At 39.0% G+C, this 21,511-nt stretch overlaps 1 protein-coding gene across 4 annotated transcripts in view; it reads right to left on the bottom strand.

Moving 5' to 3' along the window:
* The window catches only part of kug (kugelei), a 375,801-nt gene that overhangs the window by 216,555 nt on the left and 137,735 nt on the right, over positions 1-21,511 (bottom strand). For all 4 annotated transcript variants that reach the window (XM_065236080.1, XM_065236079.1, XM_065236078.1 and 1 more), the window contains exons 3-4: positions 11,594-11,700; positions 4,041-4,248 (exon numbers count right to left, since the gene is read on the bottom strand). In XM_065236080.1, coding sequence (XP_065092152.1) covers positions 4,041-4,248; positions 11,594-11,700 — 315 coding nt within the window. The remainder of the gene's footprint in view (positions 1-4,040; positions 4,249-11,593; positions 11,701-21,511) is intronic.

Raw genomic sequence — 21,511 nt, forward strand, 5'->3', positions numbered from 1 at the left:
GTAGGAAATTTTGTTTTGAAGCAAAATTCACCTGGTTGAAGTGGGAATCAAAGTCTAACATCGTGGTATTCTCACACAGTTTACCTAAACTACGGATAACTCCACTATTCGCATGACCATTACGAATAATTTTATGCTAAAGAATAATTTTATTATATTACTAAAACGAAAGTCTGATAGCTTCATTTTGGAAGGCTCAGGAGTTCCAGATCATGAAATTTTTTGTTAGTCTGATTTTACTTAGGACTCTTCAAAGAATATTTTCGCCCTAGAATTCCATCATACACACTTAGTTTTTTCTACCGAGTTTTGTTTCACTGAGATCTCAGCAAAAGTGACATTTGATAGCTGAGTCTCGTGTAATGCTTAGCTCAATCTCAGCAAACAAATGAAATGTTTGATGAGATATCAGTAAAACTTGTTTTTCCGAAATTTGCACAGATTTACTCTAAAATAATCTTGATAATATCCAAACTTTTACAGTAACATTTTAGCATTACCTTTTTTAATCTCTTATAAATCACTATCAAATTCCACAATTCCCTCAAACTGGAAATAATTCCCAAAAATTGGCTCAATTTTATGTCCATTAGAGAAAAATCCTGAAAAAAATACCATAATTATTTCCTTGGTACACTCTTCAGAATGACCGTCACGCTCTTCTCAGACTCATCCGATAATTTCCTTTGAAATGCGTGGTAGGTAAAAATTGTTTTGAAATCCTCTTCAGTATTTCCTTATTATTCAAGTACTTTGCCAAAGTGGTTTTGAACGTTTCCCAGAAATTCCGCATAATTCCATTGAAATGTCTTAAAATTAATCTTCATAGGACAGAATTCAATTGAAATTATTCTCACAATTCGTATCAGAATACTCCTTAAGTTTCATCATAAGAATTTTCTATGATTTCTCTTCCAGATTGTATTTCCTGTATTCACAAAATCTCCATGCAATTGTCATTAGATTTGATAAGACAATTGACACCGTCTTCAACCAGAGGTTTCACAGACTGTATATTTAACACTAACGGACAACACACCACACCCAGTAGACCAGTAGGGAAATTTGCAGGTAGTCAAATTTGAACCGGCTGGAGCAGGAATCGAACTCTCACTTCGTGGCACTCAATACGGGTGAAGTCACACGAAAACAAAGCCCACAAAGATGGATGGAACTCTACTCAGAATTAGCTTGACATTCTCGTTTGATTTCACAATTTTCAGAATTACCTTAATTATGTAATGTCCAAAGTTGATAGACGTTGAGTAGCAAGTTTTGCTTTTTATTTTTAGATTAGATGATAAATCCATTGCAGTGATATTTTTAAAGCAACATGTTTAAAAAATCTGGGAAAATCTGGAATATATTTTAAAAATCTAGAAATATACGTGGTCTGTCTGTTTATCTGGCAAGACGACTAAAAATGTGGAAAATCCAGATAAATCTGGGATACTGGCAACGCTGCTGGAGCGAGTAGCTGAGTATGAAGTATCCGACGAACGTACGAAGACGCTGAAATGTGAATTCACTGCAACGCCTTATGTAGATGTTGGACTATTTTTCCTTCCTTTCCCCTGCCTGCGAATGTAAGGATGTGGCCAGGTGTATGATGCGATGCTTGTTTGCATATGTTGATGTGTAGGAAATACCACTAATCCCAAGTATTTTTTCACGGCAACACACGAAACGCTATGATGGCACTTTTATCAATAAATTTAAAATTACGATGTCTGTTCTGCACATTTTCCACTATTTAAGACTGCTGTGCAAAAAATAATTGAACAGTAATGTCAAACAGGCAAAGACATTGAAAAATCGACTTAATTTGCAAACAGCAACAGATTTATCAGTATTGAAAAGCTACACTAATAAATTCGAACTGCTGCTGCTTGTCTAATTGAACATGAGCACTAAATGGCTCCAATTGGTTCCGATGTGTAATTTTTTTTTTAGCGGCGCCTGTGATGTAGTGGTAAGCGTGATTGTCTCTCACCCCAGCAGGCCTGGGTTCAATCCCAGTCGGCGCCGCCAGGATGTTCTGAGGCATAACATCTCTGATCACGCCTTCCTTCGGAAGGGAAGTAAAGCCGTTGGTCCCCGGTTCATGAGTTGATGGGTCGATAGGTAGGGTCCAGGTGTGGGAGCTGCCTTCCTGGCGTCGGTAGCATTGGTGCTCAGCACGGAAAACAAATCAAGGAAAAAAATTGCAATTTTTCTTTTTTTTTTGCGACAAAATCCTATCAAGCATTCAAATTGGAAGAGACGATTCTTGATCTTCTCTGAAATCCACCTGGTCATACGAAATCAAGAACCGAGCTGGTAGAACATGCTCGTTCAAAAAAGTGCGAGCTGTTCTTTTCAACCAATTCAACATATCTAATTTTCATTCACATATATGTTTATATAGAATATACTGGCCTCACATATTTTTGTTTATCGGTCATCCAGAAACAACACTATGACCTCTCTGAGCACATACGCTGACATCACCACGGGTCGAAATACTTTCCAAGCTGCAAGCTACAGGCAGTGGCAAAAGAAAACCAACCTGAGAAGAGTGCCGAAGTCAAGTGGTTTGCATAACATTTCGCTGAAAAGCTACCTACTTGTATCCGACTAGAGTATCGTTCTGCCGGCAATATCCCAACAATTGAAGCTTATTGCTTGCCCCTATTTCGATACACAAACCACAAGTGCACTCTCAAATTGCATCAAGAACAAGTTCCTGCCCGTAGGCTTAACTGCAATTTCTTCTCGATACACCGGTAGACAGCACAGTGGGGCGACTCCATACAAAATACGGTCGCAATGAAAAGGTTTTGTATTAAATCGTAACCAACATAGCTTTTAGGTAATTTGGATATCCATACACATTTTTGCGCTATAGATCAAGACAAAATCGTTACCCTAGGATGGCTCCTAAATATAACCGAAAAAAACGATCTTCATGAAAATTATCAATTTTAACACAGAACAATAAACTTGTGCTTGGAATACTTGGAATAGATATAAATACCAACAGATTTCGCACTATTTATGCCACAAAGTTTGATGAAGGTTAAACACAATAGTGAATAATTTGGCAGCTAAGTTATTAACGAAAGCGAAAGTCGACGAAGATAATCGATCAAAGCAGATAGGACCTTTTGAACAATTTGTCTAGTTTTAGTAATATGATAACTTTGTTTAACAAAGGTTTTAACGGATTAATGGCCATTTTATTGCATGAAGTGAAAGTTTTAATCGTTAAAGATGAGAAACTATGATGCCATTGAAATTAACTATTCATTTGTATTGAATTTCTAGGTAGATCAATGTGCCATATCTTGTTAAACATTCACAGTTTTTCAACGGATTTTCATCATTACCGCTTTGCATGGAATTCAGTTCTTATCGCATTATCCTGAAATATTGCCTTTGAAGCTATAATATATCGAGAAAAAAAAAACATATAAATAATAATTAATGATACATAATTTCAATAACGATCAAGCATCGCTCCACTGTGCACAGGACCCGGAAAGAGTGCACTCTCGTTTGTCGGAGTCGGAGCCATGGGGCAGGGAAAAGAAAACTATTTTTCCACTTTTACCTACGGTCCGAACAACAGTCAATCAATCTTGTGCTGCAAACTGCACTCGAGCTGTGTTATTGTTATCGTTCGTTGCACGGCTCGTGCTCTTCGAAATAGGATCAATATGCAATTGAGGTAGAGCAGAAGCAGAGAGAAAGAGAGAGACAGTCAGTGTCCGTCCGCAAATTCAAAACCAAGCTGGGCGAAACAACTCGATCAATATTTATAGCTCATTGTTCCTGTTGACGTTTATTAGAAAATAATTGAATTTTAAATGCATTTTCCGTCATGCAACCACCCACGGAAGAGTGTCATGATGCAACCATGGTCCTTGGGGAGAAGAATGGCATTTTAATGGGCTATCGAAGAACGAGTGAAGACATTTAGCGTAAACTTAATTATAACTTTTATCGCGTAACTATAGGGAAAAACTTCTACCATGGTGGTTGGTAATGGCTTTACTTACCGCTAGTGCTGTTGATTGCAAAGAAGCCTTCCGGGTTGCCCGACGTGATGCGGTAGGAAATCTGCTGCAGTGGATCAATGTCGCGATCGTCAGCAATCAGTTGAAGAACTTTCACACCGTTGGGGCTGCTTTCCAGTACGGAGGGATAGTAGACGGCTTCCTCCGTTAGGGGCACGTTGTCGTTCTCGTTCTGAACTTGGATGAAGACCTGTTATCGGAGTAAAATGAAAATGAAGAAATGCGATTAGCTTGGCTGGTTGCAATTTAAGCAGTTAATACGGATCTTGAATAAGGGAATGGCTTAGTTTACCTAACTGTGTCACCTAGAATCTCTGTTAAACGAACAATATATTGACATGAAGGGGAATTTTTATGTTTTTGTTGTAAATTAATTTATTTTTACAGGCTCAATCGAATAAACTTTACAGAGCCAAATAGCTGAAGGGGAATTATTGACAATCATATTGATGATCTGTCTGTTCCCGTACTTGCTTTTTTGCTTTTGCTGTATGTTGCTGCAGCTTTCTGTTAATGAACCCCGCTAATATGCACGTCGTTCAAACTAAAATTTGATCAAACGTCATCTATCACATGGAATAGAGTAAAGCGAAATGAAACGATGCGAAGTGGAACGCATAATCAAATCAAAACAGCAAATAAGGCTACCATAAACTCACTTGTCTGATGGTCATAGCGTTACTAGAAGTTCTAATTCAAAATTAACCCCGTTAATATGCACTAGGCGTCGCTGAGATCACAGATGGTCCACGGTAAAAGCCATCGTGTAGGGTCCATTTAAAGGTCCAATAAGACCAGTTAAATTGTCTCATTGTAGTTTCTGTATAAAATTCAGTATGAAATATTCAAGGGAAACTATTCTGGATCCTGAGTGCGCTCTTTATCGGTTATCCAAACAGATCCAAAAATATTATTGCGAATAAATAATCAAGAACAATGAGTTCAATTTCTGTTTTTTATCATTCGCTGCATTCGCAATTTAAAATTCAGGATTGATAAGAACATTGGCAGTAAAGTCCATTAGTATACTGCTCTAGAAGGGCAGATATTTATTGCTATAATTAATTGAAGTGGATTGTTCGCAAGCCACATTGGGTCGTTATATTTTCTGTTTTTAGCAAGGATCTATTTGTAAATAACGTTATGAAAAATGTCACATTTCCGTCTCTCTGTCTTCCGTGCTGATTTTAATGTGAAATGATTAACATATTTCCAAAAATATGTGATTAACGGCACCGGCAGTGGAGTGGTAAACGTGATTGCCTCTCACTCCAAAGGTCCTGGGTTCAATCCCTGTCGGCACCACACAATGGTACAAGATCAAATAAAGTGAGATATGATGATGATGATGTTGATGATGGTTCCACCGCTTACCTCTACAAAAGTTTAAGCGTGACGATTTACCTTTAAGATAATTAAGTATAACATTTAAACAGATTAGCAATCAAAGACGAATTGGTTACAGCTTCAGATAGAAATTCCCTCAACGCTTCTCAATTATTTCATCGCGATATAAATGAGAAAAAGCTTAGGCGTTCACCTCTTCGTTTACCTTTTTGGCCCCCTCAAATATTCACAAGCCTCCCCAGCGATCAAGTGTTCATGAATAATCAACAAAGCATTCTGGTGCATTTGTTATTTTCAGCAACTTCAGGAATGCTCACGAGCCCCCCGATAATCAGCCAGAAAACTTGCTAATAATTTAAAACATCTGCCAAATAAGCATCAATGTTTCATTTTTTGTTTTTTGTTTATTGAATGTTAAATTCAGTCCTCCACATCTGTAATACGTACGGGAGGCTCAAACCTTTGAAGACTTCTCATAATTACTTGTTTATATATAATTACTATTATTAAATAAAATGTTAAAAATGCATCATAACCATCCTGTGAATAAAATAGTTTTTGCACTGCTACAATTATTAATTTGTTGTTGTTGTTGTTGTTTATTATTGACATTTTACATCCTGCAGATGCATTCATGTCATACAATTATTAATGAAAAAGTCGTTATGATAGCTATCCAGCAAGATACATTATTTGTCAATTCATAAAAATAAATTCATTAGATACCTGTTCAAAAGACAGCGTGTGTGAAATGCAATGTCTCTTATATTCCGTAAGTTTTGCTGAACGTTTGATGTGTCTAGGCATCGTATTGAAAACATGAATTCCTTTAAAATACAATGAATTTTGTGAAGCACAGGTCCAGAAATTTGGTGTTCTTATTTCATTCGCGTTTCTAGTATTATATCTATGAAAATCACTTCCTCTTTCAATTCGATTACACAAATATCGAGGCAACAAATCTTTAACTTTAAAAATTAACACCATGGTCAAATATGCAATTATTTCCTTCACCGACAACCATTGTAAAGCGTTCGGCATCAGAGTTGAGGAAGTGAATCTATTACCTTTGTCACTAGCGTAACTTAGGTATTAGAATCGATTTTCACACGTCTTGCCGTCTGCGTCCAATAGCAATCCACACAAGCTATCTCACCTGTATAAAACATTCTCAATCGATAGAAATCGGCTCGATCTGGCTCGATAGTTTGATTACGACCAGGGCTGGCAAATGTCAATTTCAATGAAAGATCTCACGCGATATTTACAGAGATATTTCTGTCACTATCACCGGATGAGAAAACGATGATAGAGATTTACTTCAAAATCTCATTTATTTTTTGTCATGACAGAACGTGACAGTGTTGTTAACATCGCTATTACTAGCCCATTTATTGATTTTATTTTTACTTGTACCGCGGAAATCTTAAAAATATATACACGGGAACAAATCAAAAATCCGAAATGAGATAAATGACTCATGATTTCATGAACATAGCGTATTTTCATGTTATGAAAATACACCATGAATAATATTCATGCGCTATGTTTGCGTAACGCACCCATGATTCCGGAAATCATGAATCATCCGAGTTAAAATCATGAACTAAATTCATGAGAGTTGGTTGGAAATGCTAACATGAAGCTTTAGTGTGATGATTTATTAGCTAGAGAATGATCTTTAGAAGAGGGTAGGTGGATAGTTCCGGTAGAGTACGGCAGTATGAAAATTGAATAGAAGTTGAAAATGAGCGAAGGGCCATTAAAGCGACAGTTTTCAAGATAGACGCACATTTTTGCCTAGCCCGTACGATGTACGCGGGGACTTGAAGTATGTCTCCAAGTCCACAGGCAAAAATGTGCGTCCCTCTTGTTGCTCATAAACTGACTGCGGCTGTGGAATAGTTCTAGCGACGTTTTCATCACTACCTAAAGCCCCACGTTGCGAGAGCATTTCCAGTCGATGGTGTGTTATAATGCAGTTCTTCTTTACCCAACTATTGTGTTGCTCCTCTCGTCATGACCAACGTGATCATCTCAGAGAGAAAGCAGTAGGGTGGTAGTTGCGTGCTGTACCATCATCAGCATTGTTGACGGCTACTCCCGCCTTGAGTTGTTACATCCAAAGTGTTTTTATGTTACTTCATACGCGAAGTTAACGATTTTCAGAGTTGGTTGGAAATGCTAACATGAAGCTTTAGTGTGATGATTTATTAGCTAGAGAAGGATCTTTAGAAGAGGGTAGGTGGATAGTTCCGTTAGAGTACGGCAGTATGGAAATTGAATAGAAGTTGAAAATGAGCGAAGGGCCATTAATGCGACAGTTTTTTAGAGATAGACGCACATTTTTGCCTAACCCGTACGATGTACGCGGGGACTTGAAGTATGTCTCCAAGTCCACAGGCAAAAATGTGCGTCCATCTTTTTGCTCATAAACTGACTGCGGCTGTGGAATAGTTCTAGCGACGTTTTCATCACTACCTAAAGCCCCACGTTGCGAGAGCATTTCCAGTCGATGGTGTGTTATAATGCAGTTCTTCTTTACCCAACTATTGTGTTGCTCCTCTCGTCATGACCAACGTGATCATCTCAGAGAGAAAGCAGTAGGGTGGTTGTTGCGTGCTGTACCATCATCAGCATTGTTGACGGCTATTTCCAACCAACTCTGAAAATCGTTAACTTCGCGTATGAAGTAACATAAAAAACACTTTGAATGTAACAACTCAAGGCGGGAGTAGCCGTCAACAATGCTGATGATGGTACAGCACGCAACAACCACCCTACTGCTTTCTCTCTGAGATGATCACGTTGGTCATGACGAGAGGAGCAACACAATAGTTGGGTAAAGAAGAACTGCATTATAACACACCATCGACTGGAAATGCTCTCGCAAACGTGGGGCTTTAGGTAGTGATGAAAACGTCACTAGAACTATTCCACAGCCGCAGTCAGTTTATGAGCAACAAGAGGGACGCACATTTTTGCCTGTGGATTTGGAGACATACTTCAAGTCCCCGCGTACATCGTACGGGCTAGGCAAAAATATGCGTCTATCTTGAAAACTGTCGCTTTAATGGCCCTTCGCTCATTTTCAACTTCTATTCAATTTTCATACTGCCGTACTCTACCGGAACTATCCACCTACCCTCTTCTAAAGATCATTCTCTAGCTAATAAATCATCACACTAAAAAAAAAGCTTCATGTTAGCATTTCCAACCAACTCTGAAAATCGTTAACTTCGCGTATGAAGTAACATAAAAAACACTTTGAATATAAATTCATGAATTTAACTTTTAGTTTTTAAACCAAAACATGTAAAAAAATAAAATAAATCATCAAACTGGATTCGAACCAAGAACCTTACGATCACTAAACCCGTACTTTGACCACTAGACTATCAATACTTGTATCAGAAGGAAGGCAAAAGGCGTATAAGAGATACCTATGTAGTGCAGTGAACACGGTTTTTCAGGTAACGCTTGAAGCGGTCATGATTCCGCTGCATTATGAAATCAAGAATTTCCATTACGAAATCATGAATCATTGTTATGATTTCAAGGGCTGGCAAGTTTTTTGATTTCATGATTTTTTGTTCATGATAATGGAATCGGATTTTTCCCGTGTACACTCTGCCTATTACATACTGTTGCTTGCCTAAGCTCATCTAAATCAGTTAGAAATGTTGATGTTAAAGCCGAATGACTATTATTCTCATGAATGCTAGATCATAGGAAAATGACAAGAAATCTCATGATAGGTAGTTTCGTCTCGTGATAGTGCGAGGACCTGTTTTCTCATTGTCACATGACGGTCGTGATATTTACCAGCTTTGATTACGACATCGTAGAATCAAATTGAATATGAAAAATCGATCCAGCAAGATGAAATTTGCTGATATCTGTATGTGCGTCTGTGGACGCGTCCCATCTAGGCAAGCTTTTTTCGAGATGGTTCATCCGATCAATATGGTTGATGTCTCGTTTGATAGGCCCCATTGCACCATTGATCCCTGTTGATTTTTTTTCTCGATCTGACTTCCGGTTTCGGAGATATGGCAGAATGATTTTAGCTAACGATTTTTTTAAAAATCAGTGGTACACTTTATCAACATGCTTTTTTTAACAGTAGAAAGACCTAATCCATATCTACTTGGGAAAAATTTCATACCGATCTGACTTCCGGTTCCGGAGATTTACAGGATATAATGATTTTAGTAAACGATTTTTTACAAATCATTCGGGTGCGGTACATCCCATCAATGTAAAATTTGCAGCAATGGGAAGATCTTATCCATATCTACCTACAGAAAAAAATGTCATACCGATCTGACATTTGGTGTTGGAGATTCCGCCTTATTACCTTTGTTACTAGCGTAACATAGGTATTAGAATCGATTTTCACTCGTCTTGCCGTCTGCGCCCGATAGCCATCCACACAAGCTATCTCACCTATATAAATCATTCTCAATCAACACGGGAAAAAATCCGATCTCCGAAATGAGAAATGTGACTCATGATTTCATGAACACAGCATATTTTCATGTTATGAAAATACACCATGAATAATATTCATGATATCGTGAGCAATTGTCTTTGTGATATTCATGAAGAAAACAGCAAGCATTCTGATTGACTCGTAAAAAGACAAAATAAAAATAAATGTAGATTGCAGTGATAAGTGTGGATGCTCTTTTTATAAAATATCAAATTCTGTTTTTAATTATATTTTTTAAAAATATCAAAATAATATCAAAATATGAATTCAACCGAATTTAAAAAAAAATAGCATATCAAAATATGTTATCAACAGGATTTCAAAAACAAAATAAGGTATCATTTTGACAGTATTTTAATATACAACTTTGCTCGGGATCCGATCGTCGTGTTCTCTGAAACTGTTCACTATCGATCCAGTATATAACACGCACACTTATAGGTTCATTTCACCCCTAAAGATTGAGGATGTTCCAGAAAACGTAAAATTCAAGTTTACTACCAAGAATCCCACCGGAGTTATGGTATTTGGAGCAGTTGCATCGAACGGATTGAAAATGCCTCTAGTTTTCATTAAAGCTGGTGTTAAAGTCAACACATAAGTCTACATGGACAACCGTGCTACGGAGATGAACCAGCCTGCGGCTGAAAATCTCCTAAATAGAGATAATAATAATAATAATAATAATGGACAACCGTGTGCTCCCATGGATCAAAGCTAAGTTCGATGAGCACGAGGATTTGTTTTCAACAAGATGAAGCTCCTAATAAGCCCTCTAACAAGACTCAAACATGGCTGAGGGAGAACATTAAATTTTGGCAGAAAGATTTTTGTCCTCCCAGCAGCCCAGACTTGAATGCTCTTGACTATTCAATATGGGCGTATGTTCAAGCAAAGGCCTACGGATCATCACACCCCACAGTAGAAACATAGAAATAATCCATTGCCAAGGCATGGTCTTTGATGTCAGAGTCTTATGTTACGAAGGTTTGCTCTCGATTCTGCTCCCGTCTGGAGAAGGTCATTGAGAATGAGGGTGCACATATCGAATAAATTTATTTGGTGTTGGTAAATAAACATACTTGAACCATAAAAAAAAGGTTTTGTTTCAACGAACATGATTGAAATGAACGTTTTTAAAAGTTCTGTAAATTTCCGCATTCTTTTACTGTAGTCTTTAGTGGTCCTCTTATCTGGCCTTAATATTCACTTCTAATAATTGGCCGTGGAAAACGAATTAGTTACGGGTCCAACCCCCCACTCAGATCCTACCTTAAGCGTAGAATAAAGTCGTTACTGTATCGGTATAACAGAGCCTAGAGTTGTTTTAAAAATGACTACTTTCAATCTAGCACTTAATTCTCAATGCAGCAACAGGTATTCCTGTAATTCCAAGCAACATCTACGTTTCAAAAAATAAACAATTCCTGGCAGCAAAACACATCAAAGTGTATTACATACAAATTTCTTTGGACACCCACCCCCATTGCTCCGTAATCAACGGTAATCCAGCATTCTCCCACATTCTCTCATATAAAACATTCCATTCGAGGTGCAAGACGATCTTCTCGCCTCCGGTAGTCTTCCGAGAAAAAAAAGCACCAGCAGGAGCCAGCAAAAACACATTCCAAAACCAGAATGGTGTGTCATATCATCTCACACCCTCCAACCACCACCATCTTTTGAAACTCACCTGAACACACGAATGCAGTGGGACCACCGCCTGGTCCTGGGCGCAAACCGTTAGCCAGTAGTTGGGTTTGGATTCCAGATCGAGCGATGCCAAAGTCCGGAGGACACCTGTGGGTGGAAAAGAGAGAGAAAAAGAAAAAGAACTGAGTGAGAATTTTATCAGATTCAATAAAGCTCAATCATCCTGCACGTGGGATTCCGGGTGGACCGGACCGACATTCGGTATAGCCAGCAGCAGTGATGGAAAACTTGATTTATTACAGCGTCGCGCTGTGGGGTTTAGTTCGTCGAAATATTGATATATGAGCTGCCAACTACTTTTCGGGACGTGGAGCGCTGGATTGATACCCAGTAGAGTTGCCACAGCGAGAATAGTTGAGAATTTGAATGTTAGTTAAGCAAGTGAAAGTGGCATTACTGAATCGTTTAGACGAGAAAAGGTCACACACATGATCCCAGGGAGATATTTGCGTCAAACTGTTATCGACGAGATTTCGCGAAAAGAGTAGGTTATTTATTAGGACTGACTGCTCTGAATACGTCTTTCAACTTCTGTTGCGAGTGGGATTTTCCTGATCACAGAAAGCCGTCACTTACACTAGCCACATCTATATTCACACCCCTTGGCACTGCCATCAGCAGCCCGGGCTCATGTCCTCTTTTATCTGACTCGGCCAACAAAAGTTATTGCTCTTGATGGGTTTTCTCTCGCCTCGTCTCGTTGGTTGCTGGCATTGTGATCAATTTCTTGCCATATCACACAAATGTTTTTCCTTTTGCTTGCATGACCGGCTCTTTCCCGTTCCATTTCCACGTCCCTACAAATCTCCTCAGAACAGGAAGGAAAAGTCTCTCTTCTGCTGATGGTGGCGACGAAGCATTTATCTCTGCAGATAATGTGGGATAATGTATTATCATTATCAGAATCACATGATGATGCCGTTTTCTCTTTGGGTTGGTTCCGGAGGGTAGATTACGGCAGGAAGGGGATCAAGCACCAGGGCAAGATTTCTCGCTTTGTCGGATGTCGGAGATTATGTAAAAGAGGAGATAACACGAATGATATTGAATGGAGCATCATTCTAATAGTCATACATTATTATCGGTCCTGAGAGACCATTGGAGGCGCACACTAAGCGAAGGGAACAGAGTGTAAGACCCGGTTTCCCGACAATCGATGTATTAGGAATTGTTGTCTCGTCCACTTGATTGAACAGTATCATCCATGTGATCGAAATGAGGGCCCATGATGCAGCATTGAGAACAGCCAAAGGGGAATAGAAGACATTTTTCCATTAAAGTCTAATATTACCACAAACCGAGCATGTCGGGCAGGCATATCCTTTGTCACAATACACCTTTTCTAATTTGGTCGCTCCAGATGAATGGATAGCAAGTCATTTGTTGCGGACCTCAATAGGGTCTTTGTGAATGAAGAAATTAATTTTCAGCAAATTTTCCCTATCTAGGATGGGGAAGCAATAAAGAGAACGAATGGAACTTCGTTTGCAATCAAAAGCTGGGCCACGCTACCTGGCTTTTAAATTAATATTTCAAAGTCTGTTCATTGTGATGTGATTTCTCGGAAGGTTGAAGAAAAGATTCCCAAGTAGCACAGCCAGTTATAAAGAAGTTGAAAATACTGTTAAATGACAAATACAAGTAATAATTCATATACAACCTGATATCCTCTATACAACATGTTTTGCTATTCTAGACATAGTTAGTTGTTATGTCTGTACTTATTTAGTTATCTCCTCCGACTCATTTTTTATCAGTTGTTATCACTTTGAATGTTAGCCGCATGGCAATAAAAAAAATGTGCTTCACACGACAAATCTTATTTCAGTCAGGACTTCAATACACAAGTATCACATCTTCATGCCATTATGTTGAGTAAACTTCTTCACAACGAAAACAGTTATATAAAGATTAACTGATATAGAGCTTGCATTACATTACTCGATATAAATAGAATAAACTTGAACAATATTAAACCTATTTTGAAATTATTTTTGAGCAAAATAGGCTTAAAATGAAGGTAAAAGTTGTTACGTGTTGTTTCTAGAGCTGAAAAAAAGCGTCTTTGTGACAGCTAAATATATTGTTAGATAAACTATAATTGGATTGGAGTATATTTGAACCCGGCAGGACGTCGCAGCAGTCAAAGACCCAGTGGAACTTCTACAAGGAAATTAAGTAAATCGATTGGATTTTAACCTGGGCACAGTTTAAAGCAAAAGCAAACAATTTTATTTTCAAAATTCTCAGATGTCTTAAAAAATAAAAAGTCTACGATGCCTATTTTCAATTTATTTTATGCAGTGCAAGAGTTTGTCTTAACGGCGCCGGTGGTGTAGTGGTAAGTGTGATTACCTCTCACCCCAGCAGGCCTGGGTTCAATCCCAGTCGGCGCCGCCGGGATGTTCTGAGGCATAACATCTCTGATCACGCCTTTCTTCGGATGGGAAGTAAAGCCGTTGGTCCCCGGTTCATGAGTTGATGGGTCGATAGGTAGGGTCCAGGTGTGGGAGCTGCCTTCCTGGCACGTCGGTAGCATTGGTGCTCAGCACGGAAAACAAGATCGACGGAAAAAACAAACCAAAGGAAAAAAAAAAAAAAAAAAAAAAAAGAGTTTGTCTTTGAGTTTTTTTATACCTTCTTCTGTGCATTCAAGCTCTTTAATTTCTCCTTATTGTTTTGTAAAAGCCAGACTTAGTGCCAGTCTCAGTGTCCTGTATATACACCTCAAGTGCCGCCCCGAAAGAAAGTTATCCGGACAACACCTTTAACTTTTCCGTATTTCCCCAACACTAACGCTAGATTTTGGTCAGGAGCCTCCAATCACAGAACAGAAGCGGATGTGCAAACAAAGTGGTGAATCAAAAAGTGGTACGTTTTTCTGCTCAACAAGCGATGCGTTGTGAAGGTGTTCTACACGGGCTTTATAAGCGCACTCACACTATCATACCATGCTACCTATCTTAACTGCAGGCAGATGATGCCTTCTGCCGCTAGGTGCGCAAGTGTTCGCAAAAGACAAGTGGAGCAACTTTCTGATCCGAAGCTCCACTTCTATTCTGTGGTATTTAAATTTTCCCTCCAAACGTAGCAAGCATGCATGGAAAATCAGATCCTTCGAGTTATAATCATCACGGTGAAGACAATTGAATAACACCGACTGATCTGCAGCAGTAACCAAAGCGCACCGAAATCACCGATTATACAAACTGTCGATAATCAGATCGACACCGAGAGGTATCTTGAAATTTGTGCTCTCGAAATTGCAAAAAGTGATGAGAAAAATGACTCTGTAAGGACACACCTTATGGTTTACATGAGCCCAACCCACTTGTTGAACTCGACATCTCTAAATTATGTAGATGAAGATGTACATACGGTCTCTAGTAGCAACGATTGGTGAACTAATCATCCTTGCTCTTACCCGATGACCGTAAAGATATGATTGACATAAAGGGTTGGACGAGTAAAAAGTAGTCACACAATATTAATAGCGATAAGCTCCATCGAGGATGATAGGCCAATCTCGAATTATCCTCGATTTTGCTAAGCACTATGCCGTTTTATCCTCAATTTTATTCTCGGATATAACTTTAATACGCCGATTTCGCCATATTGGAGAAAATCTCGGATTTTCAAAAAGAAAGCAACCAAAACAAAATCTGCTCACACACATATGCATCTAATGTAATATTTCTGTTTATTTTTTGGAATGCAAATCACTTCAAATGCTGCTAACATATACTTATTGCATTATTAGCAATGCATTATTTTTCTTCATCTTCATCATTTTCCTGGACAATCCGATCGGCTGCAGTAAATAAATTTGGAAAAGGTATACGCATCGTTTTCGGGAGGAAGCAGCAAGTGATTGGAAGTGTCGCACAGTGGGACGAATTAAAAAAAAAGTGGGACATGGCTATTTGCGACGAAACTATTGAGTATAGCTTTTCGTTGTCTTCTAAAATGTTTCTTTATTTTTTAAGTACTTTATTTTAGTAGTGAAAATTTTTGGTTAAGGAGGGTATACACTCAAATAAAAAAAAATGACTTTTTTATGTCTTGTTAAATTCGATGAACACCTATGAAAACATTGAAGATGAAGTCTTTTTAAGAAACTTTGTCCAAGGTGTAAACTTTCTATCTCTCAAGTGGACGAAGTCATAGGGTGAACATGGACTACAAACGGTAGTTCCCCCTTAAAAAACGTTTTTTCACCATAACTTTTTTCTTTGAATTTTTTCGATTTTTTAAATATTCTACAAAGTTGTAGGTGCTTAGAAAATGCACATTTTTGCAGAAGACAGTAAATCGTTATCTCTTTGTTGAAAGGATTTACGCCTGTTTTTACATTTTTTTTTACACTATCTTTAAGGGGGTCTACCTTGCAGGTTAGCAGGTATTAGCAGCTAATGACAACGTCATTTCATTCAGCAACTTATACCCTACTGTTTCATATACAATTCATAGGGGGATCCAAGAGGATGCTTAATATTTTTTTTTAAATGTACCTCAACGTTTTGTTACGTTTTGCTGTTTTCATGAAGATTTTTCCAAGTATGTACATACATCAAGACAAAAAACGTGTTGCTTACTGTTAATTATGACAAAAGAAATCATTATGGTGAACATTTGCACTAGCTATTAAAAGTAAACGGCAATTAAGTAGGTGACAAAACATTTATTCAAACTCTTTTGATTCTTTTTTTTTTTTTTTTTTTTTAATTACTTTATTTGTACAGGCTCAATCGAATAAACTTTACAGAGCCAAGTTATCATTTTCTTTATAATTATGAATGTCTTAAATCTAAAATTAAGGGATTGGAACCGATTACTCGCGGTCTTCTCGAGGTTATTGGATGACAACTGTTTGGATCGGGAGAGGGAAAAGGAGATTTGGAATATGATTCTAAAATTTCACTATTTCTTAAACATATACTTAATCCTATCGACGTTATATCAACTCTGTAATTATACAATTATTACAGAAACAAATCTACAAAAAAAATACACACACACATACAAAACACAAACTAAACACAAGGTTAATCAAACTTACAATCTATGGTTAATATTCTTCAAGAAAACATATATGAGTTGCATAAGATCCAGATCGATTGCCCGGAATCGAGCAATGAGATGGGACCCATGCAAAGGTGATGACAAAAGATCTTAAAGATAAAGCACTCAAAAGCTCTCGTATTTTCGTGAGAAAATACGAGGAGTGCTTTACCGGCCTCATTCAGCGAATAGCCTCGACAGAACTGAGACTATCCGTAAAAATAAAATAATGATCTGGTGCAAGTGAGGCGATCGTTTCTAGCGTATAATGTATTGCCGCCAGTTCAGCAACATATACGGAACAAGGAGCATGAAGCATTCGAGAGGCGCTATGAAATTCGTTATAAATACCAAAACCAGCGGACGCCTCTATTAGTGATCCATCTGTGAAGAACGATCTTGCGGAATCAACTTGGCCAAACTTTGCAGCGAAAATTGACCGAGCAATCATGGAACGATGATGCTCTGGGATTCCGCGAATCTCTTGCGTCATCGATAAATCAAAATGAACAGAATTGTCGAAGTCGGAGAAGCAAACACGATAGGGATTATGCTGCGAAGGGCTGACATCCTGTGTTATGTACACGTAGTACAATGACATAAAACGAGTTTGCGGGTTTAGCTCAAGAAGCTTCTCAAAGTTTGCAATCACCAGTGGGTTCATAATTTCACAACGGGTGAGGAGCCTGAGGGATAATTCCGAAAACCGATCAGAGAGTGGCAACATGCCCGCTAACACTTCGAGACTCATCGTATGAGTCGAGTGCATGCATCCTAACGCGATACGAAGACAGCGATACTGGATCCGTTCCAGTTTGATGATGTGCGTTTTAGCCGCCGACTGGAAGCAAAAACTACCGTACTCTAAAACCGATAAAATCGTTGTCCGGTACAACGTTAGAAGATCTTGCGGATGAGCTCCCCACCACGTTCCGGTAATTGTTCGGAGAAAATTGATCCTTTGTTGGCATTTCCGCTTCAGATACTCAATGTGGGATCTCCAGGTGCATTTTGAATCGAACCAGACCCCAAGATATTTGAAAGACATGGAATGAGTGATCGGCTTACCCAAAAGTTGAAGCTTCGGTTGTGCTGGGCTATGCTTCCTAGAAAAAACGACCAACTCAGTTTTCTCCGTGGAAAATTCGATACCTAGCTGGATAGCCCAAGTAGACAAATTGTCTAAGGTATCCTGTAAGGGTCCTTGCAGGTCGGCCTCTCTGGGTCCTGTCATAGACACTACTCCGTCATCTGCAAGTTGTCTCAACGTGGAGTTGTCCCTTAGACAATTGTCAATTTCTCTGACGTAGAAATTATACAGAAGGGGGCTTAAACATGAGCCCTGGGGGAGACCCATGTAGCTAAATCGTGAAGCTGTAGAGTTTCCATGAGAAAAGCTCATTTGTTTCTCTGACAGCAAATTGTACAAAAAGTTATTAATTAATGGAGAAAGGCCACAAGCGTGGAGTTTGTCTGAAAGGACTTCAACCGATACTGAATCAAAAGCCCCCTTAATATCCAAGAAGACAGAAGCCATTTGCTCTTTTTTAGCAAAAGCCAACTGGATTTCTGTGGAAAGCAACGCGAGACAGTCGTTCGTTCCCTTGCCCCTACGGAAACCAAATTGAGTATCTGAGAGTAGGTGGTTCAACTCAACCCATTTGTCCAGGCGAAAAAGGATCATTTTCTCCAACAATTTTCGAATACACGATAACATCGCAATGGGACGATACGAGTTGTGATCTGACGCGGGTTTTCCAGGCTTTTTAATGGCTATAACTCTCACCCGCCTCCAATCATCCGGAACAATATTTAGCTCCAGAAACTGACCAAACAAGTTCAACATGCGCCTCTTAGCGACGTCTGGGAGGTTCTTCAACAAGTTGAACTTGATTCTATCAGCCCCCGGAGCCGAATTGCCACACGAAAGGAGCGCGAGTGAGAGCTCCAGCATTGAAAAAGGTTGGCTGATCTCGTCTACCGAATTCGTCGTTTCGCGAGGAATCATCTGTGCCGGCACAGAATCAGGACATACTTTTCGCGCGAACTTGAGAATCCAACTATCCGAGTACTCCTCGCTCTCGTTGTTCGAAGACCGGTTACGCATCCTTCGCGCCGTGTTCCAAAGCGCATTCATCGACGATTCGCGCGATAAACCGTCCACGAATTGCCGCCAGTATCCGCGTTTCTTGGCTTTGATGAGGCTCTTGAGTTCGCGTTCAAGAGCCGAGTACGCTTCGAAATGTACGGGTGTTCCACGTTTCCGAAAAAGCTTAAACGCGTCGGACTTTTTACGATAAACCTCAGTGCATTGCTGGTCCCACCAAGGGGAAGGAGGTTTCCTACGGAAAGACGTTCCTGGAACCGGCCGAGTTTGAGCTTGAAGCGCGCTGTCCAAGATCAGATTGGAGAGGAAGCTATATTCCTCCAACGGTGGAAGCCCTTCTACCGACGTTAGGGCATCTTCTATCACATTTTTGAACTTTGTCCAATCGATATTACGGGTAAGATCGTACGCGACGTTAACGGGTTCCGACGGATTGAACCCACTGGCAACTGAAACTTTGATCGGCAAGTGATCACTACCGTGGGGATCTTGGATCACATTCCACGTGCAATCCAACGATAATGAGTTAGAGCAAAGTGTGAGGTCTAATCTGCTTCCATTCGAGGATGGGCCAGCCAAACGTGTTACTTCTCCATTGTTAAGAATTGTCATATTAAAGCTGTCGCAGAGGTCATATATCAAAGTAGAACGGTTGTCATCATACAGTTCCCCCCAGCCTGTACCGTGGGAATTAAAATCTCCCATAATCAACCGTGGAGCAGGAAGTACCGAACAGATATCTGAAAGTTGTTTTCGATTAACAACGGCTCTAGGAGGAATATAAACAGAAGCAATACAAAGGCTCTTACCTTTAATAATAGCCTGACATGCGACAACTTCAATACCTGGAAATTGTGGAAGATTCACTCTATAGAAAGAATGGCACTTTTTGATCCCCAAAAGTACCCCTCCTCCACGCGAATCCTCACGATCCAGTCGAATAATGTTAAAATCATAAAAAGGAAGATCGATATTTGAAGAGAGCCAAGTTTCACAAAGAGTAAATGCATCACAATCATTATTGTGAACTAAAAACTTAAAAGAGTCTAATTTAGGAATAAGACTTCGACAATTCCACTGTAGAATAGTGATCAAATCCCCGACCTCGTTTGGAAAATTATCCATCGAAGGAAATGATTGCTGCAATGAGGGGCCACTTCAATGTCAATTGCTTCAAGAGAGTCTTCACAGAAGGAAGCATTGCCAGAACAATGCTTTTGAGAGGATCAGAAATATTGAGGTACTTGAGAATATCGTCCACAATTTTATCAAATGAGAACAACCCGGATGATGGATGAGCGGCTTGAATGTGGAGGCAGATGCTGACACTCGTTGACGATGATGTAGGTATGCGTGACCACGCACCGATGGTGCGCAAAATGATTGGCGAATTGCCAATCGCAAAACCAATTATCGATGATGCCGAAAACACACTTTCTTCTCAGAAAAAAACTCACTTTTTGATAAATTTATCGGGAATTATGCCAGGAATCACTAAGCGAGAAAAACTGATTATTTACGTCAGATAATAGCGAGAAAACTTCCAAATTAACGGAGCGCGAAACAAGCCGACCGTACTTCTTGCTAGGACGCATTTTTTTTTTTTTTTTTTTTTTTTTTTCTTTATTTTAGAGATTTTTAGCCTGAGGCTAGTTCATCTCTTTGCTAGGACGCAGTGGTGTCTCTTTTGATTCTTGTTTGGTTACAATTTTTATTATAGTTGATCGTTCTCCTCCCAATCTTCATCGCTGGATGAACATGGCATCTCGTTCTTTAAAATACTCGGTTCTTTCAAAAATTTCAATGCATCTCCTCTGAATGGAATGCTTTTCCTTCTTGGAATCTTTCGCATTGATGAAATCAATGGGTCTGAAGACACCATCAGTCGGCTTAAAATGTCTTGATTGGTGGCTACACTGTTGAATACAAAAACAAAACATAAAGCATAACTATGATTAGAAAATATAAGAAGCACATATCTGTACCGTGAACATTTCCTTGCCTGATGTTCTCGAAAGTTTTTGATGTCCTTATTTCGGCATTCTTGAGGTTCTTCTGATAGAGTACCAACAGGAAGAATAGAAGCCCTTATAATGTCTGCGCCGTGAATCAGGAAAATTCCAGGATTCGTTAGTGTCAACATCAATTACGGGATTTAAACGCAAATAAGTTCAAATAAATGTGTTACCACCTACTGTATTGCCATTTAATATTGATAGCTAGTGCAAATGTTCATCATAATGATTTCTTTTGTCATAATTAACGGTAAAAAACACGTTTTTTGTCTTCATGTATGTACATACTTGGAAAAATCTTCATGAAAACAGCAAAACGTAACAAAACATTGAGGTACATTTTTTGAAAATTTATTAAGCATCCCCTTGGATCCCCCTATGAATTGTATATGAAACAGTAGGGTATAAGTTGCTGAATGAAATGACGTTGTCATTAGCTGCTAATACCTGCTAACCTGCAGCTAAACTCAATAGTTTCGTCGCAAATAGCCATGTCCCACTTTTTTTGAATTCGTCCCACTGTGTGTCGGCAAGAATATGAAATCCCACAGCGAACATGCAAAATCCTATTCCCCTAATTTATGTTCCATGTTTGCCAAGAAACTTGTTGTCGATTCAGGATAAATTATGCTGCTCTTCTGCGTGAAGTTCTCGTCGGAAGTGCTGGGAATTTCTAGCAGTAAGTTTTCGGAATTTATCGTCAGTTGTTCTTAGA

Source organism: Ochlerotatus camptorhynchus, unplaced genomic scaffold, assembly GCF_037179485.1.
Source record: "Ochlerotatus camptorhynchus isolate MF236.1 unplaced genomic scaffold, CSIRO-AGI_Acam_v1.1 ptg000526l, whole genome shotgun sequence".
NCBI lineage: Eukaryota > Metazoa > Arthropoda > Insecta > Diptera > Culicidae > Ochlerotatus > Ochlerotatus camptorhynchus.